The sequence below is a fragment of the Cebidichthys violaceus genome, unplaced genomic scaffold (genome assembly GCF_023349555.1).
Source record: "Cebidichthys violaceus isolate CVI_PGR_0920_01 unplaced genomic scaffold, fCebVio1.0.p SCAF_8, whole genome shotgun sequence".
Classification (NCBI taxonomy): domain Eukaryota; kingdom Metazoa; phylum Chordata; class Actinopteri; order Perciformes; family Stichaeidae; genus Cebidichthys; species Cebidichthys violaceus.
The window spans coordinates 6,982,882-7,008,965 of record NW_027176964.1 but is presented as its reverse complement, the minus strand read 5'-3'; the positions used below and the strand labels follow the sequence as shown (position 1 = coordinate 7,008,965).

General features: G+C 44.0%; 1 protein-coding gene across 2 annotated transcripts in view; it reads right to left on the bottom strand.

The window, feature by feature from the left end:
- Nucleotides 1–25,642, bottom strand: part of LOC137892747 (adenylate cyclase type 1-like) — a 44,598-nt gene extending 18,956 nt beyond the window's left edge. For both annotated transcript variants that reach the window (XM_068738107.1, XM_068738108.1), the window contains exons 1-4: nt 24,522–25,642; nt 21,373–21,522; nt 20,975–21,093; nt 10,669–10,780 (exon numbers count right to left, since the gene is read on the bottom strand). In XM_068738107.1, coding sequence (XP_068594208.1) covers nt 10,669–10,780; nt 20,975–21,093; nt 21,373–21,522; nt 24,522–25,130 — 990 coding nt within the window. In that variant the 5' untranslated portion in view covers nt 25,131–25,642. The remainder of the gene's footprint in view (nt 1–10,668; nt 10,781–20,974; nt 21,094–21,372; nt 21,523–24,521) is intronic.
- Between the last annotated feature and the right edge of the window lie 442 nt (nt 25,643–26,084).

The following is a 26,084-nucleotide window of genomic DNA, read 5'->3' as shown; positions in this document are numbered from 1 at the left end:
TGCAGCTTTACATGCTGTGGTCATGCCTGTCTGAGTGCTCAGTGGCATGGAGGCACATGTGCTGTTTGTGTTCAAAACCCTCAGTAGCAGTGAAATGAGGCAACACAGAGAGAAGCGCGTTGACTGTTGAGCAGCTCTCTGTGAAAAACCTTTTCGGTTGAAATATTGTCCCGAATGTTGAATCACAAATTGAAATAATTATTGATCTCAAATGAGGGTTCAAAACTCGAAAGTTACCGCCACGCGGTTGTATGCCTCTGCCGATCAGTCACGTCGCAGGTGTCTGTCCAAGGTCTGTCTATCACAGTGACCACCACTTTTGACCTTTGACCACCAAATTCTAGAGGTCAATTTGACATTTGTGCCAAATTCTCAGAAACGCCTCCAGGCGTTACTGAGAATCTGCATTCACAAGAATAGATGGAATGGAGAGACCAAAAAGAGACTGTTTCTTGGGGATCAACAAAGTGTTATCTTATTTTATCATTTCATAAAATGCAAAAATGTCAAACCTGTATGGTAAATGGAATGAGCTCAGTGCTAAAAATGAACAGCAAAATATCTTCACTCCATAGGTCGAAAAAGACAAAGCGTGTATCGACTTTAAGTTTGAGATTTTGTGAACTGGATCTTGATCTGGTTCTTTCTCATTTGTATTTGACAATAAAACCTTTTTTAACTGTAACCGAGCCAATGAGGTCTCTTCGGGGTGACTGAGGCCAAGGTGGAGCAGTAACAGATGGCGCTATAGTGAGGCATAGTTGAAGCTACAGGAAGCAGGGGGAAAGCCCTGGTACTTACAGAGTCTCCTACTCTGTACTTTTCCTGTGCTAATCTGCACTGCGAGGGCTTAGGGGCTGATTCAGTCCCAAGAAGGATTACCACCGTCATGTGACTGAGGCATTGTGGGCAATCCGGATGGTCAAGACGGCCACTGTGTGTATTAGGGACAGGTAGACTTAGACACCTACTCACAATTTCGATTAGAAAAGGAAGCCAAAATACATTTTTAAGATGACCGCTTTGGATAATTTATGTTTTCAGTGAGGTCGGAATATATTGCGAGCACGAGCAGCAGCAGCATCAAAAGTGCAGTGTTGTTTTTTTACAAGGCACCCTTACATACAGCGCACGCATATGCTTTCAGAGATGGAAACTAGAAAGCACTTCAGTACGCACAGAAAAAAGAGAGGGAGACAAAAGAGGAGAAAAAAGGACACAGAGACAAAAAGAGGGAGACAAAAAATGACGTGGAGACAAAAAGAGGGAGACAAAAAGGGATGCGGAGACAGGGAAACGGAAGGTGTGTTTGCAGCTGACTGAATCTGCCCTTTGCCAATTGTTGTTGGCACACGGTTGAAATACATTTCTTAATTACTACAAGCAATCACACTATTCTATTTGTTTTATATGAGGCCAATACATAGTCAACAAACATTTTCCAATCTACCTTGGCTTGAATTATTTAATGTAATTTCATCAATAAAGGCAGACAGTGATCCATTGCAAAATCTTTAGAGTGCATACAGAAGTTCTCTCAACATTTCCTCGGCTCCGCTGACTTCTTTCCATCTCTGCCTACACGCAAGCACTGACTGGATATTTCTCTTTTTGTCACCCAGATCCTTTTTATTGATTTGAATTGATAAGCAATAATTTATGTGCAGCAACAAATGAATAATATATCAACACTTCTTCCACCCACCACAAACTGGTGGGTTGGAACGAGCGGGTGCTGGAGATCCGTTAGGCAAACATATTAATATAGATTTACTTCACAGATATGACGGATACAACAAACAACAAATGTTTGGCGCTCCAACAGTGTTTTATTTACAAAGATGGCACTGCTTTTTCTGAACGTTTGATTGGAAATGGAAACGAGGAGCACTATTTTCTTGGATGATTAAAGATTAAAAAAATATATTTGGGTTTTAACATGCATTATGAGATTATTAAGCCTATATCAAAGTAAATGGTAAAAGGAATTTGTGAAGCTTAATTAATTTCATTAAATAATCTGCCGGTTTTATGGTTTCTGTCAATCTTTTGTCAATCAGCTTTTCTCTGTCACAATATGAAAAACTGTCACAATATTAAAAACAGGTTTCTTGAGGTTATAAACACCTCAAGAACACTTGCTGTGAGTACTGTAATTATAGTATTGCTCTGGACTGCCTTTCCAGGAAATCAGCATTTAGATGAGCTATGCTTAGGAACTGTAATAAAAATAACTAGCTATTTTCACCTAAATTAAAAATATCTCATCTCTCATCTTCAACCGCTTATCCGGGATCGGGTCGCGGGGGCAACAGCTCCAGCAGGGGACCCCAAACTTCCCTTTCCCGGGCCACATCAGCCAGCTCTGACTGGGGGATCCCGAGGCGCTCCCAGGCCAGTTTGGAGATATAGTCCCTCCACCTGGTCCTGGGCCTCCCTCAGGGTCTCCTCCCAGCTGGTCGTGCCTGGAACACCTCCCTAGGGAGGCGCCCAGGTGGCATCCTTACCAGATGCCCAAACCACCTCAACTGGCTCCTTTCCACGCAAAGGAGCAGCGGCTCTACTCCGAGTCCCTCACAGATGACCGAACTTCTCACCCTATCTCTAAGGGAGATGCCAGCCACCCTCCTGAGGAAACCCATTTTGTCCACTTGTACCCGCGATCTAATTCTTTCGGTCATGACCCAGTCCACATGACCATAGGTGAGGGTAGGAACGAAGATTGCCCGATAGATAGAGAGCTTTGCCTTGCGGCTCAGCTCTCTTTTCATCACAACGGTGCGGTAGAGCGACTGCAATACCGCCCCAGCTGCTCCGATTCTCCGGCCAATCTCACGTTCCATTGTTCCCTCACTCGCGAACAAGACCCTGAGGTACTTGAACACCTTCACTTGGGGTAAGGACTCATTCCCTACCCGGAGTGGGCAATCCACCGGTTTCCTGCTGAGAACCATGGCCTCAGATTTAGAGGTGCTGATCCTCATCCCAACCGCTTCACACTTGGCTGCGAACCGATCCAGTGAGTGCTGGAAGTCACAGCCCGATGAAGACATCAGGACCACATCATCTGCAAACAGCAGCGATGCAATCCTCAGCCCACCGAACTGTAAACACTCCTCCCCACGACTACGCCACAATATCCTGTCCATGAATACCACAAACAGGATTGGTGACAAAGCGCAGCCCTGGCGGAGGCCAACCCTCACAGGAAACGAGTCCGACTTACTGCCGAGGACCCGGACACAGCTCTCGCTTTGGGCGTACAGGAATTGGATGGCCCCCAGAAGTGGCCCCCTCACCCCATACTCCTGCAGCACCTCCCACGGTATCTCCCGGGGGACCTGGTCATACGCCTTCTCCAGGTCCACAAAACACATGTAGACCGGATGGGCGTATTCCCAAGCCCCCTCCAGGATCCTTGCGAGAGTGAAGAGCTGGTCCATTGTTCCACGGCCAGGACGGAATCCGCATTGTTCCTCTTCAATCCGAGGTTTGACTATCGGCCGAACCCTCCTTTCCAGCACCTTGGAGTAGACTTTACCAGGGAGGCTGAGTAGTGTGATACCGCAGTAATTGGCACACACCCTCTGGTCCCCCTTTTTGAACAGGGGAACCACCACCCCGGTCTGCCACTCCCTAGGCACCGTCCCAGACCTCCACACAATGTTGAAGAGACGTGTCATCCAAGACAGCCCCTCCACACCCAGTGCCTTCAGCATTTCTGGACAGATCTCATCAAGTTGTTTGACTTCCACCAGGGAAATTGATGATGCTCTCCCATCAGCCTTCAGCTCTGCCTCTACAATAGAGGGCATATTAGTCAGATTCAGGAGTTCCTCAAAGTGCTCCTTCCACCGCCCGATTACCCCCTCAGTTGAAGTCAACAGAGTCCCATCCTTACTGTATACAGCTTGGATGTTTCCCCGTTTCCCCCTCCTGAGGTTCCGGATGGTTTTCCAGAAACACCTTGGTGCCGACCGAAAGTCCTTCTCCATGGCTACTCCGAACTCCTCCCACACCCGCTGCTTTGCCTCCTTCACAGCAGCGGCTGTAGCCCTTCGGGTCTGTCGGTACCTTGCTACTGCCTCAGGAGTCCTCCGAGATAACATATCCCGGAAGGCCTCTTTCTTCAGCTGGACGGCTTCCCTGACCACCGGTGTCCACCACGGTGTTCGAGGGTTACCGCCCCTTGAGGCACCTAAGACCTTGAGACCACAGCTCACTGCCGTAGCTTTGGCAATAGAAGCTTTGAACATCGTCCATTCCTGTTCGATGCCCCCAACCTCCACAGGGATGCTAGAAAAGCTCCGCCGGAGGTGTGATTTGAAGATCTCCCAGACAGGGGCCTCCTCCAGACGTTCCCAGTTTGCCCGCACTACCCGTTTGGGCTTACCAGGTCTGTCCAAAGTTTTCCCCCACCCTCTGACCCAACTCACAACCAGATGGTGATCAGTTGACAGCTCCGCCCCTCTCTTCACCCGAGTGTCCAAAACATACGGCCTCAGATCCGATGATACGATAACAAAATCGATCATCGACCTTCGGCCTAGGGTGCTCTGGTACCACGTACACTTATGAACATCCTTATGCTCGAACATGGTGTTCGTTATGGACAATCCATGACTAGCACAGAAGTCCAACAACAAACAACTGCTCGGATTTAGATCAGGGAGGCCGTTCCTCCCAATCATGCCTCTCCAGGTATCCCCATCATTGCCCATGTGCGCGTTGAAATTCCCCAGCAGAACTATGGAGTCCCTCACCTCCCATAGAGGACTCCAGTCAGAGTCTCTAAGAAGGCCGAATACTCTGAACTGTTGTTCGGTGCATGTGCACAGACAACAGTCAGAGTTTTCCCCCCCATAACCCGCAGGCGTAGGGAGGCAACCCTCTCATCCACCGGGGTAAACTCCGACGCAGCGGCACTCAGCTGGGGATTTGTGAGTATCCCCACACCCGCCTGGCGCCTCACACCCTGGGCAACTCCAGAGAAGAAAAGAGTCCAACCCCTTTCCAGGAGTACGGTTCTAGAACCGATGCAGTGCCTAGAGGTAAGCCCCACCAGATCTAACTGGTAGCGCTCCACCTCCCGCACAAGCACCGGCTCCTTCCCCCACAGAGAGGTGACGTTCCACGTCCCCAGAGCCAGCCTTTGCCGCTCGGATCTGGTCCATCGAGGTCCCTGGCCTTCACTGCCACCCATGGTGCAGCGCACCCGACCCCAGCGGTTCCTCCCGCAGGTGGTGAGCCCACAGGATGGAGAGGAAGGGGGTGCCACGTTGCTACTTCGGGCTGTGCCCGGCCGGGCTCCATGGCAAACCTGGCCACCAGTCGCTCGCTTAAATTAAAAATATGCATCTTATTAATAGTTTTCAAATATAAATTCCAAGGGCTACTTGACTGATTTTACACATACAGGCTATAACAGTTGTATAACGCATGCTATATCAAGTCTACAAAATAACCCTGATGACGTCATGGTGAATACACATTTTTAACAAGACAGCCAGCATTAATTAAAAACTGTGGGTGTGTTGTTTAAAATACTGGGGATGGTACTAGTCAGAGAGCGAACAAAAAATGCTATAGATGCATTCTGGAAAGTGTAGAATCCAGTGCTTATGAAGCTTGACCCGTATCAGTGACTAAAAGTCTGGATGTCTTGGCCTCTGCTGCTTCAATGTTGACAACCAATCATCCTAATCATTTTTTTTCTTTTTCTCAAACTGAAGCATTTTTTCGCCCATACTCTTCAGTCAAGATCTCAAGCTGGCTTGTTTGGCTTGGGTTTTACTTCAGTCCACAGTTTTTAGGACACAGGCGTTTGAGGGGAAACTGCAGGACTTGAGAGTGATCCTTGCACCTGCTCGTGAGACAAACCCAAACAGGGTTATTGGAGCTGTGTTTACACCCGGACTTTAGTTTCTGGCAGGCAGCTGTCACAGTGTGGGCACTGAACAGTCCTTGTGCCTAATTTAAGAATACATTTTTTTATTAGCATCCTGAGCAGTTGTATTTTGTTCAATTTGTCTTGGCATAGGATTTTGCGTTATATAAACCGGCAGATGTACAAATGATCACATCTACAAAGTAGTTGGAACCGTTTTTTGAAGTTAACTTTTTGCAGAATTGCGCTTTCCTTGGGAATATAATTGTTTTTGATTCACTTTCTTCCACTGCATTGGGAATCTTTAGTGTCTCACAAAATGATTACAGTTAAAATTGCACCATATCTCAGGTTACAACTATCTAGACTAGAGTATTTGTTGTTATATAGTTTAGTATAATGTATAAACAGGGTATTACATTTCTGATATGCTCAGGTGAATTCTCTTCAAAATACTGGAGAAAATAAGTAAAAATTCCCGGGATGCAAATATAGCAATGAATCTCGTCAACTCCAGCATGAATCCGTGCACTGCACACGCGGCGCAGGCTATTCTCTAACCCTTCACAGTCATACATGTGTGAATGGAAAGGGAACTCTGACTTGTCGAGGGAAGCAAGAGGCAGCAGATAGATACATCATTGAGCCATCCTAAAAATGGAAACACGAGAGAGGAAGAGAGTGCAGAGAACCACGGGGCACAAAAGACACAGTTGAGGGAAGTAGGCTGCTGCGTGTCAATCAAAAAGCTGAGAAACAAGGAGCGGAGGAGTCTTAGCTGTGATGCAGGGAGGTGTTGGGAGAGGAGAGAAAAGAGACACAAGAATGAAAAGCTTTGTGAAAGTCTGCCATGGAAACGGCGACGACATGCACACTCGCGCACACATACACATGCATTCAGACACAAAAGTAGAACCAGTCCAGAGCTATTAATGTTATATAGCATCACAACAACAATAAATTAACCACAGAGTCCCTCTCACGACAGAAGCTGTTGTTTCGAGTGCCGGACAGACGGTTGCGAACTCAGCCAGGGAGAGGAAGTGTTTATAGAGTGACCGGTTGGTGTGCTAATTTACATTCTTGACGTCCTTCGAAATAAATCTCCTTCTTCTATTACTTTCCTTACAAAACAAACATTGACATCGCAGTTATGAATATCTACATTTTGTTACCTGTATTTAAAAAATACCAACTCCTTATAGTCAAGTTCAGACCACTTCTATGGTAAACTCCTGTCTTTCCAACTCTGTATGATTGTGTCTGCTCTGTGTGTTGTATTTTCTCAAATTCACCAAAGACCAAGTTTGAGTAGGGATACGGTTTCAAAGCTTTTCTGCGATGTCGGCGCCCCTCGTCTTTGTTCTCAGCGGCATAGTCTGCAGATTCTCAGCCCGGTGGTGAGGAGTTATAATTACTCCCAGCTTGCGTTCTCGTGGGTGGTGGGAATCAAACCGCAAATACTGATCAGTGTGTGTGGGTACATTTCAATCTTCAAGCTACCCTCTACTTCATATGTCACAGTCCAAGAGGGATTGTTTGTTATGTCTCTTAACCATAGACTGTATATAAGAAATGGACGTATTAACCGGGACGTCTCCCATTGGCTTTAGAGTTAAACTCTAAAAGGCTTAAAGTTCCCAGACCGGACAATACCGTGGTACCGGCATGTCAATAACAAGGTAGCCACGCCCTAAAGCATACTCTGCTTTATGGTCTATTTTACTCTAAATGTTACTATAATTTACTAAATGAGCATCATGCTGTATTGAAGAAGATTTAAAGCTAGCGAATGTTAGCGAATGTTTACTGAGGTAATAAATCAAGTGAGAAGTAGTCATTTTCTCATAGACTTCTATACAATCAGACTTCTTTTTGCAACCAGAAGAGTCGCCCCCTGCTGGCCATTAAAGAAAATGTAAATTTAAGGCACTTCTGCATTGATGCTGCTGTTCACTAAGTTGCTTAGCTCACGGAATGCTCAAACTTCAAGTCTTGAAACCATTAGCTACTTACAGTAGAACATTTCAAAGCGCTCCTTTCCACTTCCTCCATATCGACACTTGCAACAATGGGAGCCAGCTGTACATTACTAGCTAATTTTTATTGGTTAGAAACATGCTTTTGCTTGTGGTAGGTTGTGATGAGGAAAAGTTTGACAAGGACACACACTTGATAAATACTGATGCAACCAAATTTGAAAACCAAACTTGACACCTTATCTGAGGCTTTTTGCCTCATTCCATCCATTGCTGAATGTTAGCTTGCAAGGTTAATGCAACAAGTCGGAGGGTACACTGTCTTTCTCTCTGGGCATTGCATGTTTGCATGTAACACAAGCGGCAACCTAATGCGATAGTGTCAAAAACAGTTCCTCAAACGGCCTAAGACCCCTATGTTAAGATGCCAAACTTAACAGCAGAAATAAACTGGTTTACTGCCTGGAACAAAAAATGGTTTTGGTCCCTATAGCTAGTTTATGACAACTGTACGGGGGGTGAGTTTTATTTAACTTCCCTTTTGAATTATATTAATGCTGAAAAGCATAACTGAGGGCCTGGCAGCTTTGAGTGACAGGTGGATGTCGTCCCAGGTGGCTCGTCGCTATCTGTCTGCTTTGCTGCATCACCCTACCCTACGTAAGATCTGCCTCTTTGCCCATTTCTAGATTAGCCGGGACTTAGTCTGTGTCGTCGTTGCCAAGATGGCGACGAAAGAAGATAACACATCAGTCTTTTGTTAACACCTTTTTTCAGCTGCATCCAACTAAAAATATAAGGGAAGGAGAAATACTGTAATAGATTACTTGAGTTTGAAATGACTAAATGATCGCCTGTGTCTTAGACACAGGATGAGTAAACAATAGGAAACAACAATAGTGCGTTCCTTTTGTGAGCATTAGTAATGATTGATATGGAGATAAGGTTGAAAACTCACAAACTGTTCCTAATTGCAAAAAAGTCTAATTTTATCTAAAGTCTCAGATTAAGTGTAAAAGTGACAATGTGTCAAGTTCAGAAGCTGCTACCTGAAGTTAAAAGGCTTACTGTATCTTCATTTGTGTTCATATAAAGTTGGCTGGATGAGGAGAGGAAAGGAGACTTGGTCCACTACAACAACACTCTAGGAGTACACTGCGTTCCTGGCCCACTTCCCATGCAGCTTGACAAGTCCAAAGAGTGGACAGGTGGTGTGGGGATGGTGCTGGAATAGTATTATGAGATGATGCCCGGTGGCCATGTGGCATCGCCCGCTCTGAGTATGGAACAAAAAGTGTCTGCGTGGCCACAGTGACCACAGCCATGAGTCACCGGCAGTACCACTTCCTGCCAAAGTGGATCAGAATGAGTGGAGCTTTGGGTCAGGGCAAGGCTAGAACATTTGATGACAAGTTTCATGGCTGGGGACATCGTTTTCAGTGCAACACAAGGCTCCCAGCTAGAAGCCGTGCTGAGATCAGACCGATCTATTCTGTCGTAACCCAAACAATGAGACGGATCCAATCACAACAGCAAGGAAACAGACGTAGCTCAAGATTGCATTTCTTCTAGCCAAACTACTTCGGGAGATGGAAGTGAAACTGTATCATTTAAAGCCAAATGAATTGCAGCATCTTTGAAAATGAAAGTGCATCGACTTGTTGACATCACTTGACTTATAAATGAGAGCGTCTCTGGCTGTGTGAGTGTTTATTGCATGCACGGAATCCCAGAACGCAACTTTCCGCAGGATAAAGACAGACTGCAGCTGTCAGAAAAACAGCAAGAGCCGGGTAAAGCAACCGATCCAAGACTAATTGGAAAGGCAATGACAATCATTTGACAATAACAAGTCAAATTGAGAGACACTCTCTTTTTAGTCGGTTCTAATTTTGTGCGCGTAAACAAACAAGTTAAAAATAGAAGCTCCCAACACGGCCAAGCAAAACCTTCTATGAAAGCAAAAAAAGGGTTAGTTGTAATCCTGTGGATTAATGGATTTGACAAGGGCGTGTGTCTAGTGTAAGTAATAGAGACCAGATTACATGTAGATAAGGCTGTGGAAGGGCGATCTGCGGGTGCTCAGGGGCTCAACCTTCTCACCAAAGTAAATATATGTGTCAAACAAATTCACATTGTCGAAGAAGGAGCGATACCCTACCTGTCCTGGAGATGTGCTTTGATTCTGATTGGCACAATTTAAAGGAAAGGTTTTTTTTGTAACGCCAGCACTGATAGTGTCACATTGGTAAGCGACGAGATTAATCACAGCAGTCAAACTCACAGCAAAAGTTGAGCAGATTTTCAGCACGGAAATCACAAAGAGCGACATATTGACAGATGGGAGAGCTGAAATCTTTTTTTTCCTACATGCAAACCCAAGAGAGAGTGGGACAAGGACTACTCAGTAGTCCCATTCAGTTCGTTCACACAGCGAGTGATGAGCGGAGGCGAGGTTGAGCCCCGGGTAAATCTGGCCTAGATTAGAGAGGTCTGTCAACTCTTCCTCAAATGAAGCACCGGGTAATCATATTAAGCATCATATGGGCTTCCAGTATTTACAGTGACATCATGCTAAGCTGGTACAATAGTGGCATGTGCCAGCGGCCTGTGGTCAAAGCAGTACGCAGTACACACACACACACACACACACACACACACACACACACACACACACACGCACACACACACACTTCCTTCCCCTGTCAAAGTTTGGACAGAGCATCAGCAAAATAGCAGCTTCCCATGCCAACAGTGGCTCTAATTGAGGGATGTGTGTTCAAGGAAGGGAAACAAACTCACCGTTGCAAGCTCATCAAACTTTCCAAACAGCTCATTTAGCAGCTTAACCAGTTCCTGGGCTGTGCACTGGGAGGCCAGACTGGTGAAACCGACTATATCTGCAAACAGGATGCTGTGATGGAGAGAGAAAGAGAAGCTTTTCAGTCAAAGCAGGTTATTTATAGCAGCATGTATGAAGGAGAGAAAAGGAGAAAAGATTATTGGGTGCCTGATCAGATTAGCTCTCAGGGTTTTTGTAAACGACATCTAGGAAGCCTGAGCTTCAAGTCAATTTGAACATTCTCTTTTGATAATGTTTTCACAGGAAGCTAATCAAACATTCAAATTAATGACCTGCGGCAGCAAAAAGAAAAAAAAAAGAGCAAGCAAGAGGGAGCGTGCTCCGTTCTCTAACTGGCAGTCAAGCAGAGCGACTCAAAATAGAAGCAAAAGCATTCTCAGGGGGATCAAGGTGGAGACATGTCCTGTTAGGAGCTGGTGAACAGCCATTCTGGGATATATTGCAACCATCAAGGCGCTGTCACCTCACCAGGTGAACTTGTATTCCCTTTTCACAGTTGCTACATTGAACTGAGAGTGCTTGAGGTTTAAAATTGAACTGAAATAAAAAAAGAAAATGTTTTGAAAAGTATGTGAAATCAGCACGTTTTTTTTTACTTGTGTATTGATTTGGTCCGGATCGCAATTACCAAAAAGAAGAAACGATACGATTAATTTACATCTCTGCTGTGATAGCACCTCCTACATTAATGCTCTCCAGGTGGCATGAATCTTTGGTTGCGACTGTCGGTGCTGTAATGCAATTGGTCCAGTATCTGTGTGGGTGGGCACTAAAATAGTCATTGATATCGCTGCAGTTCCAACAGCCACACAAGCAGTTAACCGGCTGGGGGGCTAATGTTGTTTGCCGCCTCTTTTAGCTGTTAGTCCCATCTGTGACTTGAGGGCTCCGTATGTGGCTCAGTGACTCTACATGTTAGTTACTCAGCGTTCTAATTGGAATCACAGTGTAGCTTACTGAGAGCTGAGGTTACCTGTTGCTGTCAGTTTACTCAGTCTGATTATTTGCCGTCGCCACAACTGGACGATGAAAAAAACAATGAAAGAGCAATGACAGCTAACTCTAGCTAGAGTGTGTGAGAGCTGCTGATGGAGAAACATAAACCAAAACTAACGTCTCGTGGGAATCAGTGCTTATGCGCTGTATATAAGAAGTCAACGTAGTCACTGTGATTTCACCCATTGATTTGTGGACTGCCTTTTCAAGGCCTCGAGTTTGACATTTTTGGACGTCGCCATCTTGGCTTTTTGCGATCAGAAGTGACAGGAGAATGTGGAGCTAAGCACAACCGAACGCCATTTTCAGGCCACCAAAAATATTTTTTTGCAATTTGAAAACACACTCTGAAATGGTTAACATTGTAACCTGAAGACATGGACAACTCCCAGACTGGACAACACAGTGTTAGCAGCCTGTCAATCACAAGCGTCCTAAAGCATACCCTGCTTTATGGTCTATTTGACTCTAAATGGGACCAAACTAAACTAAATAAACATCATGCTGTGTTGAAGAAGACGTGAAACTAGCGATTTTGAGCATAAACTCATCTTTTTGTTTACTGAGGTAATAAATCAAGTGAGAAGTTGGGTCATTTTCTCATAGACTTCTATACAATCAGACTTATTTTTGCAACCAGAGGAGTTGCTCCCTGCTGGCCATTAGAAAGAATACAGGTTTAAGGCACTTCAGAATTGGTTTCACTTCTCAGACCCGGAGGTTGCTGCCTGGCTATCGTTAGCAAGTGAGGCTCCATTGCATTCCAACAGTGTTTCTGCAAATGCAAAACAGTTTCATCCTTTTTTCGAAAGACAGAAAATTAGGCACAATAGTTGCATTTTAGATTATATTCCCTTGCACAAAAAGTGTGGAGAATTTAAACATCAGGTTGACTTTAAACAATACATTTTCACTGTTTGTTTTTTTCTGTGCCATTATTGATTTGTGCTGATTATCTTGTTCATCATACTTCATTGTAACTGGAAAACAGGTCCTGGAGGAAAGCTCACTTTCTTAAGGGGATTAGTCATCAAACTCTGACCGTCCTGTCCAACTTGCATGTCTGCGGCTCCTGCATGTGGGCTGGTGTTTTCACAATGTGACAGAGTGCTGGATCTCTAACGGAGGGAGCTGCTAAATGTCTTTTTTGTCGCCTCGCAGATGCCACTGTAACAAGGGGAAATAGATTACATTTTTGTGAACGTTTTAATCGGCAACCATCTGTGGCTGACAAATATTTGAACCGGTAAACACTGTGCCAGTGTGTAAACACTTCACTGAAACTCTGAAAAGTACTGAACCAATACTATAGCGTATTTCATACCCGCGGAAGAAATAGTGCACGAATGCAATCGATGCATCTTCAACGTGTGCCGTGAATTACCCAAAAATAAAGCAAAGAGCTAGATAAACACCAAATTGATTTTGATGCCCAGTTATTTAATCCCTCAAACTAACACAACAATATCTGTTTCATGTCTGCTATTTCTATTTCTTGTATACTGCCTTGAATGAGCCATCTTAAAAGTTGAACTGCTGATTATAATTTGCACCTGAATGTCTCCAGCCTTCTGTTATTCTCTTCAAAGACTGGAAAAATGTAAAGTCAGACAAGCTGATTGTTAAATGAATCATCGTTTCACAGTCCCACCTTTAGTAACCGTTCCAAAGCCAGATGGAAATCCAGCCGTCTTCTCAAAAAGGAGACTATTTATTTTGGCAGTTGTGTGAAGAGAGGAAGGTTGCAAACTACACTATGAAATCCTGTTGTTATATTGAGAGCCAATCATCAGTCATTTCTGAGTGTCTTTACGTAGACTGAACTATGCTAATCATTTCAGGGCTCTGCTTTTAAAAATAGCACAGTAGCACTGCATCTCTCTCTCTCTCTCTCTCTCTCTCTCTCTCTTTCTCTCTCTCTCTCTCATGTGATAAAATAAGATAGAAGCCGTGCACACACATTGTAGGATGATCCCTGGTGTGCTTGCTAACAGAATCCTGCAATGTGACCTCATATCTCTGCTCATGTCTGGTTCATATCTGCGTGGCTACTCGACATGTAGAGGCAGCAGACTGTGCCGTTTTGGCAATTCTCATGATGACTGCAAGCCTTAAAATCAAGTGCTCTTTCCCAAGACCTTATTGTGTAAATCGGCTCTCCACTAGCTTCACTGCTTTCAAGTCCACGTCCCTCAAAAAGGCAAAAAGAAACACTTGAATAATGGCTGGATACTAATACTGGACTGGAAGTTGATTGAATGAGTTATGCGACAACATACGTAATTGCAGCTCAGCCACAGGCTACAACTTCTTTCCTTCAGTAAATAGTGTGGTTATGTTCGTGGAGGAGGATTTAGTTTGACATATTCATATAGGCAAACAAAGGTTTTGGGTATTTTTCTGGAAAGAAACTTGAAGAAAGTATGACATTCACACCTGCAGTTTGGTTTATTTGGTCCGGACCAAGGTTAAAAAAAAATGATTTGTTGTTGCATTTTATTTCTGGTGCTGTTCTTGTTCACACTGACGGTTTACAAACACACCAGAAGAGTAAACATGAAGTCATACAGCCTGACAGGTACCTCGTTGATTGGATAGTTTGGGGGGTACACACGGACAAGTGCATGAGGCGCGTTATCGTTGTCACACAGTTTTTAATAGAGAACAGCTTTTCTACTATTAATCAGGGAAAATACCCGAGCCGACATGCTTATATACATTGCCTTAAATACAGATAAATGAGATCATTTACTGAACAGATTTCACAATCAGTAGATGGATTTACCATGGATATACCGTGTGGTTGGTTTGTTAGCTTTCAAACCTCAAACTGAGACCCACCTTTCCAGGAGGTCTCGGTTTGGTTCTTTGGTCCCCACCAGGCATCGATTGACAGCTTTCACACCAGCCCAAGTAAACCGCACTAACGTGCTGCAGGGAAAATCGCATTGAGTGCCTGGTCTCTTCTCGTAACCCAATGTGAACTTTGCTGCACTCAGCTATTTTTGGCCATGCTTACCTCTTTTAAACCACATGGATACTATTGTGTCCACTTTTATATGACACATGCACGACACGTGGCGCCTGTGTTCCAAAGTACAAAGTTAAGGTCATGGGGCTTCCAATCCGACCCGCTGTCTCTCTCAACCTTTCCTGTCTGTCTGTAGCTGTGATAAAGGCAAATAAGCGCACAACAATTATATATATAAATAATATTGAATATGGTTCAAAAGAAGCTGAAAAATTATAAAAAGCCACGAATATTATGTTAGTAACTCCATGTTCAAAATGTTTATGATGAAATACCTTGCCAACATGAGGAACTTGTCCCACTCAGCACATCATGCAGGTACATAAATCCAGGAATACACATAAGCTTACTTGGTAATAAGGAACTGTGTCCACGTGTGCGAGGACAGGCAGACTAAATCATAAAGATAAATATGAATGTGGGAAGTGTGCTGAGCATTCAGTTAATAACACAAACATCTGGGGCTTATTTTCAACTCCACTGCATTAGTTTTGATATATATCTGCAAAGCATCATTTAAACTGTATTTAAACAGCCACATGCAAAATATACACATGCAAATATGTGTTTCCAGAGATATTTGACACGGAATTTGCAGATGCATTAAGAATATATTTCAGTGAGTAATCCCACACCTCGAAGGCACTCTCTGTATTGTGAGTTGGACCACTGAGAAGCAGAGGGATCGCAGACTGGAAGCTCCCGTATCTGATTTTCAATGTCCTCCGGCAAAACCTTCAAAACAAGCGCTGCAGCACTCTTGGCAACAGCTAAGAGTCAGTCCAAACCTACTGTACTGTACTGTAAGTGTCAAAACCTCATCCCCAACTCAAGTTTCTGACTCCGTAAACTCTACCATCCACAGCAGCCAAAACAGTTGAAATGATTAAGCGGCATAATACAAACATGATTTTTTCTGTGGTAACTACAGCTTGTCTAATAATATTGTCTAATTCGACCTCCCTCACACCCTCATCCATTGTTTCCTCTCCAATGGCACATATTCGCTCAAAGTTATTCCCTCAATTATCTCCTATTTCTCCCTGTGGGAGGCATTACTGTTGCTATTTTGGCAGACGCGGTTTCAATTTAATCACGTAGCAGAAGACACGAGCCAACTCATGGGTTAACTTTGGATGGGCCCCTCTGGAGCTGCAGTATGTGGGCTGTGTATGTGCTGACGTCGGGCCAATAAAGGGGCCGACGCAGACGGGTGTGCAGGATGTTTACAACAAAATTTAGAAGGATGAAGTGAAACTTCTTTGCAAACAATACATCTATTTTGTAATGGGAATGTCTTCATTGGTGGGAATGTCTAACTAGCATTTTGTGCGTATTTGCTTTACATGTGCGGGCGTGGAATGAAATGTTACAAATAGACACGGTGGAAATGCTTGTAAATTACAAAAGGAAGAGTGGTGAAGATGCATGTTGTATGGAATTATATAAGTGATGATAAGACTGAAAGGTCTTTGATTAAAAGAGAGATGTGATATTAAAAGGTGCATGCTCATCATTCATCTCTATTTTCACATTATTAATCATATAAATAAGGAAAATGCAATTTATAAGACGTGACTTGATAAACTAGGAAACAATTCAGAATGAAATACTGTAAATAAATATCTTCCCGTACGGTAATCTCATGTTGTTCTCAGCTCAGGAGCATTTTTATATATCTGTTTATCACATCAGTTACTATACTACAACCGTCAAAATAATGAAAGTGTGTGTCAACATGGGGCTATAATATCCCACACATCGTGTTAAATAAACTTCAGGTTTGTTACTTTGGAGTCGTATTCTTTTCTCTTTTTTTTCGTGAGTGATTACTGCAATATCCCCATGGCTGGATTTTAATCAGATCAAATACTGCAGTCTCATAGCATAATGAAGAAAACCAACAGTACATTGTGCGCCACACTGTTTACTTTCTAATTGCAGTCCGCCCAAATCACATAAATCATGTCCGCATCCAGTCTAGATCGCTCTCACAGGGGTGGCGCTATCTGAAGCAGTTCAGGGCACAGAAGCAATCAGCAGAGCTCTACCGAGATGTGTCCATATTTAACCACCGCGCGCACACACGCCGTTATGCAACAAGAATTTAGTCTCCATTGCATTTAATCCCCTGTAGCAACGTAATCCTGGGGCTAAGCAAACTCTTCTCCTCAAGCCTCCCTGCTGCTCTGAGAACACAGAGGACAGGAGGGAGAAGAGACGAGAAAAGGAAACAAGGGAATGTTGGAGCGGCATTAAGAAGACTTCAGAGAGGTGATGGAAAAGGAGAACGTCATGTTGCCGACGCAGGGTTGAAAGGTCAACCACAGCCAACTGCAGCTGCAGGAGTCGGGAGTTAAATGCAAGTCTTTACTGCAGACTGCAGATTTGCACTGGTGGATGTAAACAAGTGCATTTACTGTTCTGAGGTGGATGAACTTTACTGTAACTTTTACTTCACTCCATCTATCTGACTGCTGTAGTTACTCTGCAGATTAAGATTTTACATTAAAAAACAACCATAAAATCATTTTAGGAAATATGATTTGTTTCGTTAGGTTAAATTACACAATTGTGTTTATAAAGCAGTAAAATAAATGTATTCTCGACTGGCTACGGCATATAAAGGCTACTTTATTGCTAATGCATCTATAGTAGTAATAATACAAATAATAATAATAAAATTACTCCGTCCACGCGACGTTTCAGCATCGTTTTCGAGACGATCTCCGTCCAGACTACAACGCCTGAAAACGAATATCACGTGACTATTCACGTACACTGGGCACGCGGGTGGGGCCAGTGTAAACAGGAAGTAGATTGGTTGCTCAAAGCCGCTAACCTGACTTCAGATGGCCGCTTCGTAGGTCTGATAACGCCGCTGGACACGCCGCTCGCTAATCGCTACAATAACAGCTGTTTCCTCCGCAGACATGCAGACTTTAACTGAACAGCTGCTAGTAAAGACAACAAGGTCAGCAACGCCTGTAATCAGTTGTCCATGTTAAATTAACCTGGTAGTTGATAGATAACCAAGGCTGTTGTTTGTGAATTTCCGGGTAAGGGTCACGTGATAGGGGTGTGACGAAACAGGGAAGTACACGTTGTGACTGTTAAGAACCAATCAAGTAACGAACGCGGGTGTCTACGTCTATTGTGTCACTGAAAATAAAAAAATGTTTTAATATTTTGTCAACTAAAATGTGCATCACATCCTATTTCGTCACTGTCAAGCGCCTTTCCCTGCAGGTGGCTAATCATGATTTGCAGACCCCCGCTCTCGGTAAACTATCAATGGATAAATCCAAAAAAAGAAAAGTCATCGAGGAAAATAGAGAGTTTAATTCTGCGTGGACATATTCATTTGCTTTCACTGCAAACGATGCCGGCTTACCTGTATGCTTGATATGTGCAAAAAATGTAATGTAGAAAGACACTTCCAGAACAAACACACCGCATTTGCTGAAAAGTATCACGCTGGAGATGAGCGAAAAAACTCACTTCATAAGAGTTTGAGATTGTTATAACAGGCAAAATAGCAATACAATGTCAAGAATTGTCTTTTTTGTCTATTTTCATAAATACAACTAACTATATTTTTTGTATATATAATATAACTATATTTAAAACTTTATAAGCTGTAATATCAAATAGCTTTTGCGGCTCCAGACGAAATTTATTTGGTGGAAAATAGGGAAAAATGGCTCTTTGGATAGTAAAGGTTGCCGACCCCTGCGCTAACCATTTCTTCAGACGTCTGCTCCGTAGGTCTGATACCTCCGCTGGTCACGCCGCTCACTAATCGCTCCATTAACAGCTGCTTCCTCTGTAATAACGCAGACTTTAACTGAACAACAGCTGCTAGTAAAGACAACACGGTCAACAACGCCTGTAATCAGTTGTTCATATTGAATTAACGTGGTAGTCAATCGGTAATCAATGCTGTTGTTGTTTGTGAACATCCAGTGACGTGATAGAACTGTGGCGAATCAGGGAAGGACATCGCGTTACATTGGGTGGGTTGCCATGTTTGAGCACAGTGGCTCCACCAATTTCAGCTATATTTTATTTTTCAAAAGCAATTTAATATTATTCAAACGTATTGTTCGGTTCATAATACGTACCGAACCGCGAGCCCCATACCGAACGGTTCAATACACCCCTAAAACATAGTCATGTGTACAGCTGGAAATATTCTTTCTTTATAATTTCAATAATAAAGTGAGAAAATCCTTTTCATTTGGCCGGAATTTATTTCAAACAAGAGTGAAGAATAATAGTGTTTACCATGAGGTTATTTCATATATACAGTGTTTCCCAAATGACAAAAAAAACAGTTTTGGTTAATGACAAACCATCGCTAGCCAGCTCACAATAGGCCTGAGAGCGAATCTGTCCATAAATGAACGTTTCTGACCATTTTTACTGCCATTGCGACATCACCATATATCATCATGGATCGGTAAAACAGCCATTTCGAAGAGATCGCCCCAAGTTCTCCCACACAACTTCCTTTCTCCGTTCTCTACACTGGCTACCTGTAAGAGCTCGCATCCAGTTTAAGACTCTGGTGCTAGCCTACAGGGCAGTGAAAGGAACAGCTCCTTCCTATCTCCAGGCCATGGTCAAGCCCTACACCCCCGCCCGACCACTTCGCTCTGCTGCCTCGGGGCGATTGGTTGCCCCGTCGCTCAGAGGTCCTGGCGGCCGATCGACCCGGTCACGGCTGTTTCCTGTCCTGGCCCCACAGTGGTGGAATGAACTTCCCACTGACGTCAGGACAGCGGAGTCGCTGCCCATCTTTCGGCGCAGGCTGAAAACCCACCTCTTCAGGAAGTGCTTCCCTGAGCCTTCCACTTATCGCTTATTGTTTTCATACTAGCTTGTTGCACTTATTGTATTCGTATTACTTATAGCACTAACTGTTTTTCTTGTTTCTGTACTGTACTTTGGCTCTGAGTTATGCTCTGCTTCATGCTCTTAGATGCTTGTTTGGAAAAGGAAATGTACTTATGACTTCTGGTGACTAGTAGTTCTTTTGATTACCAATGTTGATGCACTTATTGTAAGTCGCTTTGGATAAAAGCGTCTGCTAAATGACTGTAATGTAATGTAATGTAATGAGATATGTGTTTGATAAATCTCAACTTCGTTTTATGCATATGGTATTGAATACATATACAGGTCATCTTGTTAACAACAAACAATCAGAATGTATGCGTGCCTTTCATATTAGATTAAATGTTATTAGTATAGCTACAATTATCAGAACAGTACGATCATTCAGGCTCCCTCGTGTGGCTCGAAGGTGTACTGCAGATACAAATGTTACTGGATTTTGGCCATATCGCCTGGCTCTATGTAAAGGATCTGAATACTGCCACCCTTCCCTGCAGATATAGATGGCAACAAACAACACAAAGACATGAAATGTGCTCAAACGCTGAAGGGCCGGTCCACTCAAAAGTGGACGGAGTAAAAAAGTCTGGGAGGGAGGAAAGACGATGTCTTCTGAAAAAAAGAGTTACTGTAACTTCTCAAAGAGACACCCTGGATAAGTGCCAGAGGAATCTCCTCCTCACTATGCATAGCCTGATCTGTCTTTCTATATTCCCCAGTAGGCACCCTAACTCCAAAAGCTTTGTTTCCCCTGGGGGCTGCCAAGATATGATGGCCTAGAAGTTGGCATATGCACCACTGGCATATTAGCCATAGTGCAGCAAAAAATATGACCGTATTTGGGTTAGTTCCTTGTTGCCCATGAATCATTTCTCTACCAAAATTGTCCACCGATATTAAACAAATGGAAAGCGTCTTTGGATTCCGTGTTATCAGGGCTGATAACAAACAAGTGAGTCGGGGGCTCACCCTTCATATTCACTGTGAAGAATTAAATATTTCAGTTTTGCAGCCTGGGGCGGTGTTAATGTTTCAGGACACTGTTGGGTCGGATCACACTACATCGCGTAGCCCTCAGTGTTCTTTCCAAAGGACATGTTTGGTCAAGTTATTCAGTTCCTTTTATTTTTTAAGCATGCACCATAATGCATTGGGACAGCATTTATTCCACTATTTCAGCTGGAAATTCTCCCATGAGGAGAATATAGTATCCCCAAATACCACAGTTAAAAGGGCTGTTGGTTAAGTGAATCCAAGAGGGATTTAATTACCAACCGGGATTGTTCTGCGGCTGTGTTTTGTCGATGTGAGGATCCTACCTGACATTGTCATGGCGCTGGATGTAGATTTTGTGAAAGATCCTTTCTGGGGGCTTCAGGAAATCCTCTTTCATCTCCATAGCTACGTTCCTGGGCAACAGACTCATTAGCAGGCGCTCCTGCGTGTGAGTGTGTGTGTGTGTGTGAACAGAAAGGGAGGGAGAGAGCAGATAAAGTAAGTTCAAATATACATTTATACAGTCGAACACAGCAAAGTTATCATAGGACAACGTGTTAGCAGCGATAAGAAATGTGCCAGACAAAAAGGTATGAAATCTAGCCGAAATGAATAATGTGTTGAAATGACTCGCGGCAGAAGGAGGGGGTGGGGAGAGAGAAAAAAAACAGATGCACATCTAATTTTACCCACAGTTTCAGCAACGCACAGGTGCATGTACCTGTTTCTCATTCTCGTCCTCCATGCGGAGTCTCTCTTCAATGCAGTTGCGAGCCTGCAGGAAGGCCTTCCTCTGGGCTCGTTCCGTCAGGATGCGCACAAACAGCCCTGACAGGTTGACACTGGTGAACAGCACTGTGTTGGCAACCAACTGCAAACGGAAGAAGAAAAAATAGGACCATTAAACACGCTGTTTATAATTCTTTAGTACAGTTGTTAAAGACATTGGTATTAGGAAATCATCAAGAGATGTGCGTCGCTTTATGCAAGAATGATTTGATTGGTACTCTGTTTGCGAGTTTGTGTGTGTGTGTTTTTGGCGCACAGTATGCTTTATGTATGTATTTAGTGAAATAATTGCTCATACGCATGTACACTTGCATATGTGAAAATGTGTCCCTATTTTTGAGGTCCTATAACTGGGGATTAGGTACCTGAAATGGGCCTTTGAGGGTATTAAATCAGAACTCTCAATTCCTTATAGATATTTTTATGCTTTTCTTCATTACCTTGTATATCCTTTTGGATTGTTTTTATTTAGATATGTGTTGTTATTTGTTAATATTATTGTTATTATTATTGATTCCACATATAGTTATTTAAATGTAGTTGTTAAGTTTTGTTTTGAATATATAAGTGTCTTTCTTTTCTTATCTAAGGTGTGTGTAGGTTTTACACGTATAAACAAAGGACAAATAAAGGATAAGGGATAAATAAAGTTGTGTTGAATAGAATAACGTCACTATGATCCATCCCATTAGTAACTGTTGCATTTAAAATACACACACACTGTGTGGCATCCTGCTATGGTGGTGGGGCCGTATTTTTGGAGTTAGCAACATTAAAGCGTCTGAGAGCCAGCGCTCTGGTCCATCCATCACAGCAGATGCACAGCAGCATGACTGCTTCAACCTTGTCCAGGACACGAAGAAAAGAGAGTTGTTGTTTTGTTTTTTTCTTGACTGGGTTCAGCTGGCTTTGACTTTGTATACAAACCGAACAGGATCTACCTCCAGTGTGCACCAGCAATCTGTTACCCTGGGCAGTGGTTGTATATTGATAATATTAAAGGAACTCAAACTCTTCATATTGTAGGCCATTCATCACAAGTGTTTAAAAAAATTACAAATGACTTTACACTTCAGTTATTAAAACAAAATATCTTAAAGGTTCACATGATATATCCTCAAATTTAACAAACTTCCATTGCCACAGACAGGCTTGTTTCCCAGTCCAATGAATAATGGATGGCGTTTTTGGCAGCAACAGTCTGTCTTTGTGCTTGGCAGCAGCGCTGGCAAACATCAACATGTTCAAACAACGCTCAAGTTACTTCACAGCCTCCAGTAAGTAAATGTGGACATCTAAAGTGAGTGGTATCGAGCACTCCTCCGCCTATCTACGGCGATAAACCCCAATAACTGACCATAATGTGCTGGACTCACTCTTACATCTATTTCATCCATTCACGGTTTTGCACGGTGAGGAAACATCTACATTGGCGTTGATTATGTAAGATAAAGATTTGACATATATCTGTAGCATTCTATTGTGCAATAGGGCTTTTATTGAGGCTATCACTGCTGTGCTTAACGTTAATGGGCGGCAGAATAAAAAAAGAAACTCTCTGGGACTGGTTACATTGTTTATAGCAGACACTATATGGCGTGAATGTGCTGTGGATTTAATACAATGATTGTTCAGTGTCCAACCCAAGTTTTATTTTAGACATGCAAGGTTGTAAACTATAACGCCATGTGACATTTTATTACTCCCAACTCTTTGTTGCACCAATACAATGTGGCACTGAAAGAGAATAAGAGTGACAGCTGAAGAGTATAGGGGACTAGTATCCTATTTTTCAAATTCATATCCTCCGCTTGCTCCAGTAATAAGATATTTCAGGTAGACCAAGCCACAGGCTGAGTGCCTGGGACCCAGGTGGGTGGCCGGTGCAAGCCCAGGGCCGCGCTAGGTCATGCCCGCACGGCTCATCTCTAAGCTTAATGGATTAGCCATCTCTGGTAGTAAAGCTAGCACCGTCCTTCACATGGCAATGCAGGTATCTCGTATAGCCTACACACAGGCGGAAAACAATCTCCTCCGCAAACACGCTGTCATCATGCGAGGGCGTGATGAACCGATCACATCTCAATTTCACTTCCCACCAAAATGCACAATCTTCGCGTCGTATGCTGCGCGGGGGAGGCAGGCGTGTTCCATTGCCACCGTCACCACCACCACCACCCCCGGAGGGGTTTGACTGATGTTACATATCTTCTCTCCTCACACCTGATGACAGTCAGTCAGAAGTGTGAGTATTGTGATAGGGGGAGGGAAAAAATAAAAAGCTACAAAGATATAAACGCACAGAGAGCGGTGCACTGATTTCTATTTCAGCTTGGAAATGACATGAATGGCTGTGCCCTCTTTTTCCGTAACTGAAGCATATAGTGGTGTGTGTGTGTGTGTGTGTGTGTGTGTGTGTGTGTGTGTGTGTGTGTGTGTGTGTGTGTGTGTGTGTGTGTGTGTGTGTTTGCCCCGCTGTTTGCCCTACTTCTGGTGCTAGCAGGATGTCACTCTGATTCCCGGGCGGCTCTTTTGGGGCCTGAATCACATCCCCAGGGAAACAGTCATGGACAAGCAGAATGCTTGGCTCATTCATTTTTGCTCATTGTTTTTCTTTTTTCGGGGGCCTACAGGTACATATGCATCACCATCACCACAGCCACGGCCCCTACAGTACATCACTATTCTCCAACCTCTGTAAATGATATGTAGACTTACTTACAGTTATGATAGTGGGAAAAGTGAGCAAGCAGACATTCACAGTTTCATTTTGTGTTTGTCTTGATCAAGTCTTCTTCGTGGCTCAGAGGCTGAGTTCACATGAGCTAGTTTTGTTTTATTTTTATCCAAAAACTACACTTATTTATATTTTATTTTTTGTTGCTCTTAACATTTCAGAACTACGCTTTTGTCAAATGGGATCAAAAGCCTGAGCAAACCCCATCAAGTGCAGCCACGGGGAGCTGTCCTCGGTGCTGAACTTGGTTTGTTGACACCGCACGAGTCTACAACACACACGCAACATACAAACAGCCCACAGGCGCCTGAAGCACAGCGTGTAAAGCGCACACATATACGCACCGTTCTCCACATCTTCTGCGTTTTCACCGTGACAGAAGTGGCGGTCACAATCAAATGCGAGATGGAGACCATTATTCCAAACACGACCGCCAAGAGCGTCCGCACAGGTAGGAGCGCGTAGGCGACGAAGGTGACCAGGATGAGCTGCCACACGCCCTGCTCCGGGGACGTCGGGGGCTCCATGCCCATCGCGCCCAGCGAGAAGGGGCAGCAGAGGAAGGAGAAAGTGAAGCCAAAGAGCAGCGCCAGGTTTACGATCTGCTGGAGCTGAGTCACCTGCAGGTACTTGACGTTCGTCACGATGAACAGGGAGACGAAGACGACGCAGTGGACCGGATGGGACCCCTTGGAGATGGTGAGGCTGGGGCCGGACAGCAACTCCACCACGGCCAGCGTCGAGGACAGGAAGATGAGCACGGCCAGGGCTTTGAGGGTGGACGTCTGCTCCAGCTTCAGGTTGTAGTTCTGGAAGAGGGATTCGAGCTCCTTGCAGTCGAACTCGTCCTCGCACGCGATGGTGGTCAAGGGGACGCCCGTCGGACAGTGACTTCTCTTCCGCCTGGTTTTGACTTTCTGAAACGGTATTTCCTCCATGTCAGTGCCATTCATAAACTGAATACCTGCTCACGGCTCGGGTCGAACGGAAAAGCGGATCCCACACCGATGCAGACCGGGGGAGGGGGAGAGAAAGACGCGCACAGGACAGCCGGCTGGAGGCAGAGCGTCCCAGATATAGCCGGAGAACTGGCCGGTGGCCGCAGACGCGCTCCACACTATCCACAGGTTGAATAGTGTTGTTCGGAGGACAGATCAGCTACCTGTGAAACCTTCATGTCCCGGCTGTATTTTCCACGCGATCTGCAAAAAAAAAATGATATGTATATATTTTTTAGCAGTCGTTTGAGCGCCACATGAAGAGCAGCGCACACGACGTCTAGTTCAGATGGTTAAAGCTTTTTTTTTTTTTTTTTTTGCAAGGCTCAGATAGGATCACGCCTGCGCATTATGAAGTGAAGATAAGACAGGTCTCAGCTACTCAACACACAGTCAAGACGATGTGACTGCTGCGGCTGCAGAGCGCACTAATGTGACAGAGCAGTGGACACATCATCCATAATGTCCTTTTCTATTCCACCTACACATGAGGACATGTTTCCATCATTAAAGCCTGCGCAATCTTTTTTTTTGCATATATTGATCCATTTATGCTCTTCCTTTTCCTGTCTCCTCCACTTACACACACACACACACACACACACACACACACACACACACACACACACACACACACACACACACAAGGAGGAGAGAAAGATGCAGAATAAAAACTGTAGTATAGTCAATGCTTTCCAACCGTGATTCATGAAAATTCTCCGCGCTCAATATGGGCTGGCAGCCACTGTGTTTGGTTGGCACATGCATGAGGGATGACATGCTTGCATGCCATTCATCATATGATATTTTTTTGTGTTGCCAGCGAGGCAGCCACCCTCACCATCAGCACCCTCTTGGAATTCACGGGGTGGCGTCTCTTTCATTACCAGGGGAAGATTAGTCATCCGT